This window comes from Microcebus murinus, chromosome 8, assembly GCF_040939455.1.
Source record: "Microcebus murinus isolate Inina chromosome 8, M.murinus_Inina_mat1.0, whole genome shotgun sequence".
NCBI lineage: Eukaryota > Metazoa > Chordata > Mammalia > Primates > Cheirogaleidae > Microcebus > Microcebus murinus.
The window spans coordinates 107,189,184-107,205,419 of NC_134111.1; the positions used below are offsets into that span (position 1 = coordinate 107,189,184).

Consider the following 16,236-nt stretch of genomic DNA (forward strand, 5'->3'; position numbering starts at 1 on the left):
ATCTAAGGGAATAGAAATCATACAAAGTATGCTCTTGGACCACAATGGAATTGAACTAGAAATCAGTAACATCGAGATAGGTGAACAACTCCAAAATATTTGGAGATTAAACAACACACTTCTAAACATGGAGGGGCCAGGCACGGTGGCTCACGCCTGTAATCATAGCACTCTGGGAGGCCGAGGCGGGCGGATCGCTTGAGGTCAGGAGTTCGAATCCAACCTGAGCAAGAGTGAGACCCCGTCTCTACTATAAACAGAAAGAAATTAATTGGCCAACTAATATGTAGAGAAAAAATTAGCCGGGTATGGTGATGCATGCCTGTAGTCCTAGCTACTCGGGAGGCTGAGGCAGAAGGATTGCTTGAGCCCAGGAGTTTGAGGTTGCTGTGAGCTAGGCTGACACCACAGCACTCACTCTAGCCTGGGCAACAAAGCGAGACTCTGTCTCAAAAAAAATAAAATAAAATAAAAAAATAAACATGTGGAGGCCGGGTGCAGTGGTCCATGCCTCGAATCCCAGTACTTTAGGAGGCCAGGAGTTTGTGACCAGCCTGGGTAACATAGTGAGACCCCATTTCTAAAAAAAAAAAATTTTTTAAATTCACCGGGTGTGGTGGCTCACACCTGTAGTGTCAGCTACTCAGGAGGCTGAGGTAGGAGGATCACTTGAGCCCAGGAGTTCCAGGCTGCAGTAAGCTGTGACACCATTGCACTCTAGCCTGGGCGACAGAGCAAGACCCCATTTCAAACAAAGAAGCAAGCAAATAAATAACATGTGGGCCAAAGAAGAAGTCGCAACAGAAATTTTTAAATATTTGAACTAAATGAAAATGAAAACATAACTTATCAAAATTTATGGGATGCAGCAAAAAGCAATGCTTACAAGGAAATTTATAGCATTGAATATTGGGAAAGAAGACCTAAAGCAATAATCTAAGCTTTTACCTTAGTAAAACAGAGAGAGAAGAGCAACTATGCCAAAACAAAGCAAATGAAATAATAAAAACTATATTGGAAATCAGTGAAATTGAAAACAGAAAATGATAGAGAAAGTCAACAACACCAGCACATGGATGTGTTCACCAGCCTGGGAGCCATCTGAACACTGTAGCTCAGGGATTTTTATGAAAGCTTAATTACACAGGCACAATCAATTATTAATTAACTCAACCTCCAGCCCTTCTGCCCCTCCCAGAAGATGTGGGGTTGGGGTGGGGCTGACAGTTCCACGCTTCTAATCCCAGCCTGGTCATTCTGGAGACCAGCCCCACCCGGGAGCCACCAAGAGTTTCCTTATTAGAACAAAAGATGCTCCTAGCACCCAGAAAAGTCCCTGAGATCACGAGCTGTGTGTCAGGAACCGAGTCAAAGACCAAATATCACAACAAAAGATGCTCCTAGCACCCACCACTCAGGACATCACACGGGTCTTAGGAGCTCTGTGCCAGAATCTGAAGCAGAGACTCATCCACCAATCTATCCATCATTTATTTATTACATCACAGCATCTATGAAAGAAACTGAATAATTAACGCTTTCTAATACAGAAAGCACCCAGCCCAGATGGCTTCACTGGTGAATTTTACCAAGTGCTCAAGAAGGAAATGATACCCATTTCTACAATCTCTTCCAGAAAATATTAGCAGGGGAAGTCCTTCCTAAGGCGGTCTGTGAGTTCAGTATTACCCTAATGCCAAAACCAAATAAAAACATTACAATAAAGGAAAACTACCGACCTATGTCTTTCATGAATACAAATATAAAATCCTAAATAAAATGTCAGCAGATTGAATCAAAATATGCATTAAAAAATAAACAAAGGCCGGGCGCGGTGGCTCACGCCTGTAATCCTAGCTCTCTGGGAGGCCGAGGCGGGCGGATTGCTCGAAGTCAGGAGTTCGAAACCAGCCTGAGCAAGAGTGAGACCCCATCTCTACTATAAATAGAAATAAATTAATTGGCCAACTAATATATACAAAAAATTAGCTGGGCATGGTGGCGAATGCCTGTAGTCCCAGCTACTTGGGAGGCTGAGGCAGGAGGATTGCTTGAGCCCAGGAGTTTGAGGCTGCTGTGAGCTAGGCTGACGCCACGGCACTCACTCTAGCCTGGGCAACAAAGCGAGACTCTGTCTCAAAAAAATAAATAAACAAATATAATTCTGATTAAAAAAATAATAAAATTCAAGCACTCTGGGAGGCTGAGGTGGGAGGATCGCTTGAAGTCAGGAGTTCCAGACCAGCCTGAGCAAGAGCGAGATCCTGTCTCTACTAAAAAAGAGAAAAATTAGCCAGGCATGGTCACACATGCCTGTAGTCCCAGCTACTTGGGAGGCTGAGGCAGGAGGACTGCTTGAGGCCAGGTGTTTGAAGTTGCTGTGAGCTGGACTAATGCCACTGTACTCTAATCTGGGCAACACACAGAGACTCTGTCTCCAAAAAAAAAAAAAAAAAAAAAAAAAAAATCAATCAATAAAGTAAAATAAAATTCAAACTGCAGTTTTCCAAAAAAAAAAAAATTCAAACTGTATTTTCACAAAAGTTATTCATTTTAAAAGGCAAAAAAAAAAAAAAATGCATAAAGAGAATTACATACCATGACCAAGAGGGATTTATTCCAGGCATGCAAGGTTGGCTCAGCTCTAAAATCAAGTAACATAATCCGTCACATCAACGAATTGTATGATCATAAATCACCAATAGGCACAGGAAAAGCATTTGATAAATTCCAATATTCATTCATGATAAAAACTCTCAGCAACTAGGAACAGAGGGGACCGTCTTCGACTTGATAAAGAACATATAAAAACCCACAGCTAACATGACACTAAGAAGGAAACCGGTGTTTCCCTCTACTCTCTCACAGCTCCTCTGACACCAAATGTGAGGTTTTCCCACACAAACCAGTCCTCGGCGGACACCAACTTGGTGTCCCACAATTTGACGCATTCTGATACCAACTGCCTTTCCTGGAGTTAGCACAGTCCCCAGAAGTTAAGGGCTCAGTGTTGGGAGTGTCCCCCACACCAGATGCCCGTCCCAGGCAGTGCATCCCCAGGCTACCGCAACTTGTCAGAGTTGGCTGCAAACTGGTGGCTCTCATGACCCCTCGTTGAGTTCAGTAACCTGCTGTAACCTTCACAGAACCCAGAGAAGGTCTCTGTACTGTCAACTGTCGAATGTAAAGCACACAACGGAGGAACGGCCAGACGAAAGAGAAGCCCACGGGGGAGGGCGCAGAGCCTCCATGCCCTGCCCAGCCCACCCCCAGGGGCTTCCATGTTCACCAACCTGAAACTTGCTGAGCTTCTTCCTTTTGGTTTTTTATGGAGGCTTCATTATATAGGCATGACTTACTGACCCACTGGCCATTAGTGACTGAACCCAATCTCCAGCCCTCTCTCCTCCCTGAGGTCAGGGGTAGGGATTTCAGTCCCCCAATCACAAGGCTGGCTCCCCCCCCAGCCCCATCCTCTAGGAGTCGCCTCATCAGCACAAACTCAGGTGTGTCTGCAAGGGGCTCACTGTGAACAAGAAGAGATTCCCCTCACCCCTTTCACTCAGGAAAGCCTAAAGGTTTTACGAGCTTCATGCCAGGAACCAACGTAAAACCCAAATACATGTTTCTTATTATGTCACGGTGTTGTAATAATTAACGGTGAGACACCAGAAGCTTGCTTTCTGAGATCAGGAACGAGGTGAGGATGCCGCCTCTCCCAACTCCTATCCATCACCAGTCCAGAGGTCCTAGCTAAAGCAACAGAAGAAGAAGAAAAAATAAATAAATAAAAGGTATACTGATTGGAAAGGAAAAATGGAACTGCCTTTGTTCCCGGATAACATGACTAAAATCTCAGAAAAGCCACAAAAAAAGCCCTTCCAGAACTAAAAAGCAACTATAGCAAGGTTGCAGGACACAAGGTTAACATGCAAAAGGCATATGCTTTCCTATATATACTAGCAATAAACTGGAATTTGAAACAAAAAACACAGCAACATTTTTATTTGTACCAAAAAGGGAATATTTAGGTACAAATCTAACAAAATATGTATATAAAATGTTTAAGTTTTGAGGAAAATGACAAAACTCTGATGAAAGAAGGTAAGAAGATCTACACACATGGAGACAATTCCACGACTGGAAGATTCAATATTGTTAAGACGTCAGTCCTTCCCAACTTTACCTATAGCTTCAACACAACCCCAATCAAAATCCCAGTAAGCTACTTTGCAGATCTTGACACACTATGCTAACATGCATCCGGAAAGGCAAAAAGACCCCTAATCGCCAATGCCATCTCGAAACAAAGCTGGACGGACAGCCGGAATTCGAGTCCTACTGCAAGGCCCAGTGCGGCACGTGCTGCCAAAGCACGCGCAGACCAGTGGGGCGAAGCAGGAGCAGAAGTAAACCCACACGACCAACTTCTGACAAAGAGCAAAGGTAATATGGTGGAGAATGAATCGCCTAATCAACAAACGGTGCTGAAACAACTGGATGACCTTATGAGGGAAAAAAGGAATCTAGAAGACTTTACGCCTTTCCCCAAAATTAACCCAGAATGTATCAGAGACCTGAATGTAAAACACAAAACTATAAAACTCCTAGAAGAAACACAGGAGAAAATCTAAGTGACCTTGGATTTGGCAATGAGTTTTTAGATATAACACCAAACACAGGATCCATGTAAGAAAAAACTGGTAAGTTGAATTTTATCAAGCTTGAAAACTTCTGCCATGCCAAAGACAATGTTAAAAGAATAAATAGACAAGCAACGGACTGGGAGGAAACATCTGCAAAACACATATCTGATAAAGGACTTGTATTCAAAATATACAAAGAACTCTTAAAAAATTAGCCGGGCATGGTGATGCATGCCTGTAGTCCCAGCTACTCGGGAGGCTGAGGTAGGAGGATTGCTTGAGCCCAGGAGTTTGAGATTCTGTGAGCTAGGCTGACACCACGGCACTCTAGCCTGGGCAAGAGTGAGACTCTGTCTCAAAAAAAAAAAAGTACATCCGGGCCAGGTGTGGTGGCTCACACCTGTAATCCTAGCACTCTGGGAGGCTGAGGTGGGAGGACCACTCAAGATCAGGAGTTCAAAACCAGCTTGAGCAAGAGCGAGACCCCATCTCTACTAAAAATAAAAGAAATTAATTGGCCAACTTAAAAAAAAATATATATATATATAAATTAGCTGGGCATGGTGGCACATGCCTGTAGTCCCAGCTACTTGGGAGGCTGAGGCAGGAGGATTGCTAGAGCCCAGGAGTTTGAGGTTGCTGTGAGCTAGGCTGACACCATGGCACTCCAGCATGGGCAACAGAATGAGACTCTTGTCTCAAAAAAAAAAAAAAAAAAAAAAAAAAAATATATATATATATATATATATATATATATATATATATACACACACACATATATATGGATAGCAAATAAACATTTATAAAAAGATGTCCAACAGCATATATCATCAGGGCACTACAAATTAAAACAATAGAGAGATACCTCTACACACCCATTGGTGCGGCTAAAATCCCAAACCCTGAGAATATCAAGTGCTGAAGGGAAGGGAGCAGCAGAGGCTCCACTGACAGCTGGTGGTGATGCACAACAGGACAGAGACTTTGTAGGGCAGTTCAGCAGCTTCTTACAAAGCTAAACATACTCTTATCATGTGATTCTGGGATCACACTCCTAGATATTTGCCCAGTGGATCTGAAAACTAATCTCCACACAAAAACCAGTATGCGAGTCTTCATAGCAGCTTCATTCATAATCACCAAAACCTGGAAGCAACAAGCCTCCTTCAATATGTAAATGGATAAACAAACTGTAGTACCTCCATACATGGAATATCATTCAGTGATAAAAAGAAACGGGCTACCAAACCATGAAAAGACTTGGAGGAACCTTAAATGCATACTGGTAAGTGAAAGGAGCCCATCTGAGAGGTCTACGTATTATATCCCATAATGGTCACACATTCTAACTACATGGCATTCTAGAAAAGGCAAAACTACAGACACTATAAAGGTCAGTGGTTTTGGTAGGCTGGGGGTATGGGGGAAGGGATGGGTAGGTGGAGGACAGTGGACTTTTAGGGCAATGAAACCATACTGTGGGGTACATGACAATACACATTTGTCAAACCCACAGAACGCAGAACACAGGGAACATTAATGTACACTGTGGACTTTGGTAGTAATAATGTATCAATATCGGTTCATAACGTATGACAAATATACCACACTAACAAGATGTTAATTATATATATAACTACATACACACAATTATTACATAATTTTATATATATAGCAAGATGTTAATTACAGGGGAAACAGGGTGGGATGATAAGGGGACAAAGGGACTCTGTACTAACACCGTGGAAACTCTCTGTAACACCTGCTTAATTTTTCTATAAATCTAAAACTATCCCGAAAATCTATTAATTAAAAAAACAATCAGGCTTGGTGTGGTGGCTCACGGCTGTAATCATAGCACTCTGGGAGGCTGAGGCGGGCGGATTGCTCAAGGTCAGGAGTTCGAAACCAGCCTGAGCAAGAGTGAGGCCTTGTCTCTACTTATAAAAATAGAAAAAAATTAATTGGCCAACTAATATATATAGAAAAAATTAGCTGGGCATGGTGGCACATGCCTGTAGTCCCAGCTACTTGGGAGGCTGAAGCAGCAGGATCACCTGAGCCCTGGAGTTTGAGGTTGCTGTGAGCTAGGCTGACGCCACGGCACTCACTCTAGCCTGGGCAAGAAAGTGAGACTCTGTCTCAAAAAAAAAAAAAAAAAAAACCAAAAAATCCAAAACCAATCAGCAGAAGTTGGGGAAGAGTAGGAGAAGTAGAGACAAAACAAGAACCTCAGAATATTGGTAAGTGTTGAAGCATAGGACAGTATTGGGGCTTATTATTATGCTACCCTGTTTAATTTGTATACATTCAACATTTTACACAAAAATTTTAAAATCCAGACTAATTCAAAAATCGTATGTAGATAATGAATCTATGAAGGAATGAAAAGAAAACAGATGTCTGAAGCAAGTCAACTGGCTGAATTGTATTTGATAGCCATGAGCACCCTGGTTTTATCAAGAGCATTCCCAGTCAGTAAGCAAGGTGGGAAACAGCATGGTCAGGAAGGAGCTAAACGATGAACACACACAAATGTGCCCTCATGGCTCATAGAAACACGAACAGTGTATCCTCAAGGAACTATCCTCCTTTCAGAGAGGGCTCCTTTAGAGCCAGGGTCATAGCTCACTGCAGCTGAACTGGGCTCGGTGATCCTCCTGCCCCGGCCTCCCGAGTAGCTGGGACCACAGGCCTGAGCCACTGTGCCCAGCCTGTCCCTGGTTTCAAAATGCCGTAATGCCCAGTGTCAGAGAAGGATTAGGGAGAGGAGTGCCCACCCCCCAGGAGAACACCACCTGGCACCAGCTTCGGGAGGACACCTTGGACTAACCTCTGAAGACCACTGGCCCAGCTCCTTCACTCTGGGGAACTTGCACATAAATAAATAAAGGGGTTGGCTAAAGATAATGGACTGAATAAATATGTGTATACCCCTTTCCACATAAATCCCTAAAAAATGACCCAAAGATTCCTTCACCAGAGAACAAATCTGTATTAGCACCGAAACCATGAAGAGGGAAGACATTCTGAGGACACGTCACAGACCACGGACACAGGTAGAGGGGCATCCCTCTCCCTCTCAGAACCCGGTGCCCCGACACCTCCTGCACCTTCCCAGCCCTCGGCCTTGCACATGGCAGGGAGAGCCCGGGGCAGCTCCCGGGGAGTGGGCAGAGGCCCGCTGCTCTCTGCCCTCCCCAGGCTGCTCTGGAGTGCAGCCCGCACCTCTCAGGGACCACGGTCCTCCCATGGAGCCACGTTCCTTCTTGGCTACTGGCTGCTTGTCCAACTCCCTTCATGGTTAAACTTTTAAAGAAGTGCCTTGTCCCAGGCCCTCGCCTGTACCCCTCCACACCCCACCACTCAGTGAGACTTGGTCCCTAGTGACCTCATGGTGGCCAGCACTGTACCCAGCACAGCTGCGTGCCCTCCTTTCTGGGTGGCCTCAGTCTCCTCTCCTGGACCCACATCAGCTGCACCTCTAGTGACATGGCCTACTCTTGTGCCCAGGGCTTCAGATGCCTCTGCCCCCCAACACACCAGACCCACACACCCAGTTCTAACAGGCCGGGTGCTGGCATCAGGCTGCCTGTTCAAAACCCGGCATTAGACGGGGGGCGGTGGCTCATGCCTATAATCCTAGCACTCTGGGAGGCCGAGACAGGAGGATTGTACAAGGTCAGGAGTTCAAAACCAGCCTGAGCAAGAAGAGTGAGACCCTGTCTCTACTAAAAAGAGAAAGAAATTAACTGGCTAACTAAAAATATATAGAAAACATTAGCCGGGCATGGTGGCACGTGCCTGTAGTCCTAGCTACTTGGGAGGCTGAGGCAGGATTGCTTGAACCCAGGAGTTTAAGGTTGCTGTGAGCTAGGCTGACATCATGGCACTCTAGCCTGGGCAACAGAGAGAGACTCTGTCTCAAAAAACAAACAAACAAACAAACAAACAAACAAACAAACAAACAAACCCAGCATTAGCATCTCAAACTCTTCCTCACTCCCACCTGCCTGCTCCTTCCCCACCACAGTGAACAGAGGCACCATGCTCCCAGGTGCTCAAGCCCAAATCCAGCAGGTGGCCTTAGAATCAGAGCCACTCTTTTCCTTCCCCACTCTGCCTAGGGAGTCCCACAGCATCCCTACCACCACTGCCACGCCCACCAGTCTGAGCCATCACCAGTCAGACTAGGAGCCCCGCAGCAGTCACCAGAGCCCCTCCACCTCCTTCAAGTCCCCTGCCACCCTTCCTCCATAGCAGTGGGGAGATCTTCTGCAAAACCTAAACCACATCAGGCCGCTCCCTGCTTAAAACCGTCATATTTATTCCCAACACAACGGAAGAAAATAATCAAGGAAACAATAGAGGAAAATTTTCCACACCTGAAAAGCAATGAGCCTTCAGATCAAAAGGGCCCATAAGTGAATGAAAGTAATGAGACCCAGCAGACAAAGCTGGTGACACTACAGACACCAGGGACAAAAAGAAACCTGCCCACCTCTGCAGGAAGAGGCAGTCTCCTACAAAGGAACCAGAGTCTAACCTGTTCCATCAGACAACGGACCTGCACAGAAGGCAAAGAAATGATTCCTTTAGGCTCAGATAGGAAGGGTTTTACACCTAGAACTGTGCTCTTAACCAAACTATCATTCAAATACTCAAGCACACAGAAAAACTGACAACCACAAACTGATTATCTCTCAAATTTTTACAGGCATATGAATTCTTTAAAAAAGCATTAAACATTTCCAAAAAGGGATGGGCATGGTGGCTCACACCTGTAATCATAGCACTTTGGGAGGCTGAGGCAGGAGGATCACTTGAGGCCAGGAATTTGAGACCCACCTGGGCAATAGTGAGACCCTGTCTCTTCAAAAAAGTTAAAAATTAGCTGGGCGTGGTGATGCATGCCCATAGTCCCAGCTGCTCAGGAGGATGAGGCAGGAGGAGTCCTTGAGCCCAGGGGTTTGATGCTGCAGTTGAGCGTTGATTGTGTGACTGTACTCCAGCCTGGGTGACAGAGTGAGACCCTGTCTCAAAAAGAAAAGAAAAAAAAAATTCTAAAACGGAAGAAAAGCTTGGATACAATAAATATTAGTGAATAAAGTAACCAGTAAGATGTATACTTAAATCTAAATAATTATCGTTGCTTGATGGGGGTAAAAACAAGAACAATATGGAACTAAGATCCCAAACAGTCTCGACCCAGGGAGGGTTCACGAGAACTGATCCGCCTTAAACACTTATAGAAAGATGAGCTTACTTGTTTGTTTTTAAAACTGAAAAGTATCTACCAGAAGAAAAAAGAAATGATGACAAAACTTAACAATTTAAAAAGTAAAAAGGTAGGCCCAAGTTCTAGCTTATCAATAATCACAATTGCATGTAGATTACTCTATAAGGACAGCAGTTCTCAGATTTAGTTAAAAATAAAACTATAAAATAAAGTGACATGAAAAGGTTGAAAATGAAATAAAGAAAGAGGTTAAGGCCAGGTGTGGTGGCTCACACCTAATATCCTAGCACTATGGGAGGCCAAGGCGGGAGGATCGTTTGAGCTCAGGAGTTTGAGACCAAACTGAGCAAGAACGAGACCCCATCTCTACTAAAAAAAATAGAAAAAAATTAGCTGGACAACTAATATATACATATATAAAAAATTAGCCGGGCATGGTGGCACATGCCTGCAGTCCCAGCTACTAGGGAGGCTGAGGCAGGAGGATCGCTTGAGCCCAGGAGTTTGAGGATGCTGTGAGCTAGGCTGACGCCACGACACTTTAGCCCAAGCAACAGAGTCAGACTCTGTCTCGAGAAGAGAAGAGAAGAGAAGAGAAGAGAAGAGAAGAGAAGAGAAGAGAAGAGAAGAGAAGAGAAGAGAAGAGAAGAGGTTAAGTGGGACAAAGCGGGTTTTTCTGTATCAATAACAGTGAGGAAAACTAGGCCTTTAACAGCTTGGTCTTGAACATAAAGCAAAACTTGACAGATGATCGAGACATGGGCTCCTCGGGAATGAGAGACCGAGTATCTTCTGAGAAATCAGCAGACCCAGTACCCAGCAAGAATCACGGCCCAGACCCCTTGGCTGATACAAATATCAAGATCCCAGCCTCCGCGCCACACAGAACAATGTAACCTATGAGTAGAGAGGATACATTCTTCTCGGGCCACGATGCAACAGTCATAAAACAGACTGTGTATTAAGCCATAATGAAATCTCAAAAGATTCCAAAAAGTAGAACTCTTTAACAGATAATATTAGACCTTAATGTAATAAAATTAAAAAGTAACTACAAAATAATCAGCTCCCCTCCCCCATCTATCGACGTAAAAACCTGCCAATGCCCTTCTAAATAACTGTAGGGTTAAAGGGGAACTCAAGACTGAAATTACAAACCACTTAGACTTGAACAGCAACAAGAGCAGCACAAGGCACGTGGCCAGTGGGGTAGGAGGTCCACAGCCTCAACTGCGGGTGTGAGGAAACGTGCCCGGGGCCAGGAGGACAGGGCAGAAAGGAGCAGAGAAGGAAGTGAGATCAGGGAACAGACAGCCATGCAGAGGTGACGGCTGGCTGCCTGGAAAGACCTGCGGCAGTGACGAACTGTGGGAAGTCAGACCAAAAGGAACAGCAAAAAGCTACCAAAAGCAACCTTAGGCATGAGAAACTAAAAAGTTACCCTAAACACGCTAAGAGAATATAGTGTCTGAACATCTGAAAATCTAGATTTAATCTGAAAATCTAGATGAATGGCACCCAGTGGGGCCTTTCTCTCGCAGGGTGCCTGGCAACACACTGATGGGCCTTGTTTCTGGCTGTGCTGGTGGCTGTTGCCGTGGGGACCCAGCAGGCCCTGGCCACTTTGTCCCACCTGAAATCTTCACCATCCCCTGACAAACACTGGTCCAGATGGAATGAACAGCGTGGCGGGAAAACAGTTTCTGTATGTAATAGGCAAAGGACACTACCCTTAATATGTAAAGAACATCTAGAAACCAATTTTAACAAATGCTTGACAGTAAAATAGGGAAAAATAGAGCCAATAAACATAAAATTATATTCAACCTACTCATATAGACAGACATGTATGCAAAAGCACAGAAAATAATCTAAAAGATTACACACCAAATTTTTAGTAGCAAAAAGGAATAAAACTTGGGAGGTGAAGCAGCTGAGGTGGGAGACGGCATGAACCCAGGAGTCTGAGTCCAGCCTAGGCAATACAGTGACCCCATCTATATGTAACACTTGGGAGGTGAGGCAGCTGAGGTGGGAGACGGCATGAACCCAGGAGTCTGAGTCCAGCCTAGGCAATACAGTGACCCCATCTATATGTAACACTTGGGAGGTGAGGCAGCTGAGGTGGAAGATGGCATGAACCCAGGAGTCTGAGTCCAGCCTAGGCAGTACAGTGACCCCCATCTATATGTAACACTTGGGAGGTGAGGCAGCTGAGGTGGGAAGAAGGCATGAGCCCAGGAGTCTGAGTCCAGCCTAGGCAGTACAGTGACCCCATCTATATGTAACACTTGGGAGGTGAGGCAGCTGAGGTGGGAAGAAGGCATGAACCCAGGAGTCTGAGTCCAGCCTAGGCAATACAGTGACCCCATCTATATGTAACACTTGGGAGGTGAGGCAGCTGAGGTGGGAAGAAGGCATGAACCCAGGAGTCTGAGTCCAGCCTAGGCAGTACAGTGACCCCATCTATATGTAACACTTGGGAGGTGAGGCAGCTGAGGTGGGAAGAAGGCATGAACCCAGGAGTCTGAGTCCAGCCTAGGCAATACAGTGACCCCATCTATATGTAACACTTGGGAGGTGAGGCAGCTGAGGTGGAAGACGGCATGAACCCAGGAGTCTGAGTCCAGCCTAGGCAATACAGTGACCCCATCTATATGTAACACTTGGGAGGTGAAGCAGCTGAGGTGGGAAGAAGGCATGAACCCAGGAGTCTGAGTCCAGCCTAGGCAATACAGTGACCCCCATCTATATGTAAAACGAAACAAAACAAACAAAAAAACTTGGGAGTGGAAGGTGGATGAGAAATGGGAATTTTTGCCATTTCTTAGCCCATATATTCTGTAGTGTTTTAACTTTTATAACACAGAATGCATTATACTTGAATAGATGTTAACACTGAATAGATGTTAAAAAAATAATTTCAAGGATATTTGTTAAAACATGAATGGAAAGAATCTCCTATGGTTTTAAGAGTCTCTTATATTTTTCCCAATAGTTTACTTCATCTGTTTTATTTCACATTTAGATCCCAACTCACCTGCAATCGATGTCTGTGTAAAGTATGCAACAGACACTACCTCCCCCAACCTTCCACTGAGCAGTGGGGCTTTCCCTGCTGGTGTGAAATGCCTCCTTTTCACCTAGATCGCCAATACACAAAGATGCCTCTCATGTGCCTGGAAGCAAGTGAGGTCAGCTCTCTAACCTGGGTCCCTCGTCCACAAGCTATGGCTGCTACCAGAGCTTCCTCCTGAGACCACAGGGCGCACCCGACCCACAGACACACTCATGGGACATGAACCACATTGCAGAAAACCCCTCCTAATGGGAAGGAGCGTGGGAGCGGCAGACGCTTTGGTACTGACCGCGGCTGGGGCACAGCAGGCCACTCAGGTAGGGGAAGCTCACTCTCTTCATCTCGTCCAGCTTCTCCTGCAGCTTGCGCACCTGGCTGTCAGAGCGGCTGACCCTCTGCCGCAGGCTCTTCAGCTCACCGTTCTTCTTCTCCACCTGCTCCCGCAGGCAGCACACCTGGCTCTTGTTCTGCCGGGAGGAGAAGCAGTAGGAGTGCAGCGAGTCGATGAGCTTGCAGGCCCCTGAGGCTGACAGGATCACCTCGTTGATGGACATGGGGCTGGCGTCACTGTGCTCACTCTGCACAGCTTCTGCAGCTGGCTTCGGGGTGACGTCGGCTGGAGGGGCAGAGGGGCTCTGGGAAGGCTTCTGAGGTGTTGCTGTGAGTGAGGAACTTGGGGGGCTCTGGGTCAGGCTCTTGTCGGGCCCCAGGCCACTCCCACTGCAGCTCGGCTCCACATCTCTCTTCAGCCTCTTTCGGTCAATGGGCTCTCGGGGGACAGACGGCCTTTCTCGAGTGTGCTTGGAGGAGAAACTGTACGAATGAAGTGAGCCAATAAACTTACATGCCCCAGATCCTGGGGGAGTAAAGTCATCCATGGAAATGCCACTCTTATCGGCCACGCCCCCACCGGTGGAGGAGGGGGTGTTCTCATCACCAGCATCTACAGCAGACACTTCCGCTTCTGCCTGGCTGCCTACTGCCGTGGTGGCCGGTCCGTCTCCTGGAGTTCTTTCCAGAGACTGCTGTGCCTGCTCCTGGCAGGCAGCCTCCCGGGAAGCCCTGGGTGCGGTTTCACCCTGCAGAGCAGCTCGCTTCAACTTGCGGGACTCCGGCTTGGCCATCGGGTTTTCACTTGAGGATGATGACCAACCTGCAGCCACTTTACCAGCTGCTGTGCTCGAGTGGCCCCTCACACCCCCCGTGGTCTTGCTGGTGTCCTTTCTCCTGGTGCGGCCATGGCCTCCAGCCCCCCTCTTCTTCTCAGTCAGGTGGAAGATGGACGGCACAGCCGTGGGCTTGAGCAGTCGGTGCTGGTCCTCCAGCCTCTTGGAGAAGCTGTCTTTGGTGAAATGCTCACTGCAGAGGAATGAGTACTTCGTGGGGGTCCAGTTATCCCTTTGAACAGCTTTTAACCACTGGATTAACCGTTTTGAATCCTTTAGGGGGAATCTGAAGGACAAACAACGAAGTAATTAGAAACCAGTTTCCCACTAGAATTATCAACTATAAAAGCAAAACAAAGCTTTGTAAACACCCAAAGCTATACTGACTTCATCTGCTTAAAAAATACTTTAATAAAGATTTAAGAAACACCCACTTTTAAGTTATTATTGGAATAGAAAGATGAAAGACTCACTGTCTACCCTTAAGGAGTTCACAGTCTGTGGGACAGACAGAAAAGAAGGCAAGTAACTCCCCCCAGGTGGTTGTAAATGCCCCACAAGGATACAGGATGCTTACAGATAGCCAGGATGGCATCAGGATAGCAGGAAGTAATTCCTAGAAGCTAGTAGCTGACCAACCCTTCCAATGTGCCTGGAGGGCAGGACTTGGGGCACTAAAACCAGGATGGTTGAGGGCCCTCCTAAGAAGCCAGCCAGGCTGGTGTCAGCCCACAGAGATGGGAGCAAGAGGCCAGGAGAGCACCTCAGATAGCTGGCATGAGGACAGCACCAGCCATGGCTGAAGCAGCTGAGGATGTGGCAACAGGCTCTGGAAGGTAAGATTCAAAAGCTGTAGTTCTGTGTACCTGCTATACTTCCACAACTAGAAGTAAAACTGCTCCCTTTAAAGTCAACCAGCCAGATGAACCTTGAGGACATTGTGCTGAGTGGAACAAGCCAGTCACTGTGCTTCCCTCATGAGGTTCCTGGGGTACTGAAATTCATGGAGACAGAAAGTAGGCGGTGGGTGCCAGGGGCTGGGGAGAGAGTGCTATGGGGAACTGGTGTGGTAACGAGATTCTGCTTTACAAGATGAAAAGAATTCTGGAGATGGTGGCGGTGATGGTTGCAAAACAATGTGCCCCTGAATTGTGCACTTAATAATTATTAGGACAGGCCGGGCTCGGTGGCTCATGCCTGTAATCCTAGCACTCTGGGAGGCTGAGGCGGGCGGATTGCTCAAGGTAAGGAGTTCGAAACCACCCTGAGCAAGAGCGAGATCCCGTCTCTACCATAAACAGAAAGAAATTAATTGGCCAACTAATATATAGAGAAAAAATTAGCCAGGCATGGTGGCACATGCCTGTAGTCCCAGCTACTCCAGGAGGTTGAGGCAGGAGGATCGCATGAGCCCAGGAGTTTGAGGTTGCTGTTAGCTAGGCTGACACCATGGCACTCACTCTAGCCTGGACAACAAAACGAGATTCTGTCTCAAAAAAAAAAAAAAATTGTTAGGACAGTAAATTTTATGTTACATGTATTTACCATAAGAAAAAAATTTTGGGGGAAAAAAGCAACCAGTACTGGAAGATACTGAATAAGATATTTAACTATTTCTTCTTTATTATTCAATAAGGATACTTGGTAACCATTTCTTCATTGAGGCAACATCTGTATTTCAGAAAACAGACCTGGCCAGACACAATGGCTCTCACCTGCAATCCCAGCACTCAGGGAGGCAGAGACAGGAGGACTGCTTGAGGCCAGGAGTTCAAGACCAGCCTGAGCAACCCAGTCTCTTAAAAAACAACAACAAAACTAGCTGGGAATGGTGGTGCGGGCCTGTAGTCCTAGCAGGAGGCGGCTGAAGTGGGAGGACCGCGTGAGTTCCAGGTTACAGTGAGCTATGATTGGGCCACTGCACTCCAGCCCAGCCAACAGTGAGACCGTCTCTAACCAAAAAAACAAAAACAAACAAACAAACAAAACCCCCAAAATGCACATGATGCTCAGGATGAGGGGTGGGGCCAGTCCTTCCTCACTGCTATTTGCTGCACCTGAGGTCCTGTATCCCACCAGAGGCCGCTGTGGACCAGGACCAGGACA

General features: G+C 46.3%; 1 protein-coding gene across 1 annotated transcript in view; it reads right to left on the reverse strand.

Moving 5' to 3' along the window:
- The window catches only part of THAP4 (THAP domain containing 4), a 45,486-nt gene that overhangs the window by 28,047 nt on the left and 1,203 nt on the right, over positions 1-16,236 (reverse strand). Inside the window, exon 2 of the mRNA XM_012755648.3 lies at positions 13,254-14,416. Within this exon, the coding sequence (XP_012611102.1) occupies positions 13,254-14,416 (1,163 nt within the window). The remainder of the gene's footprint in view (positions 1-13,253; positions 14,417-16,236) is intronic.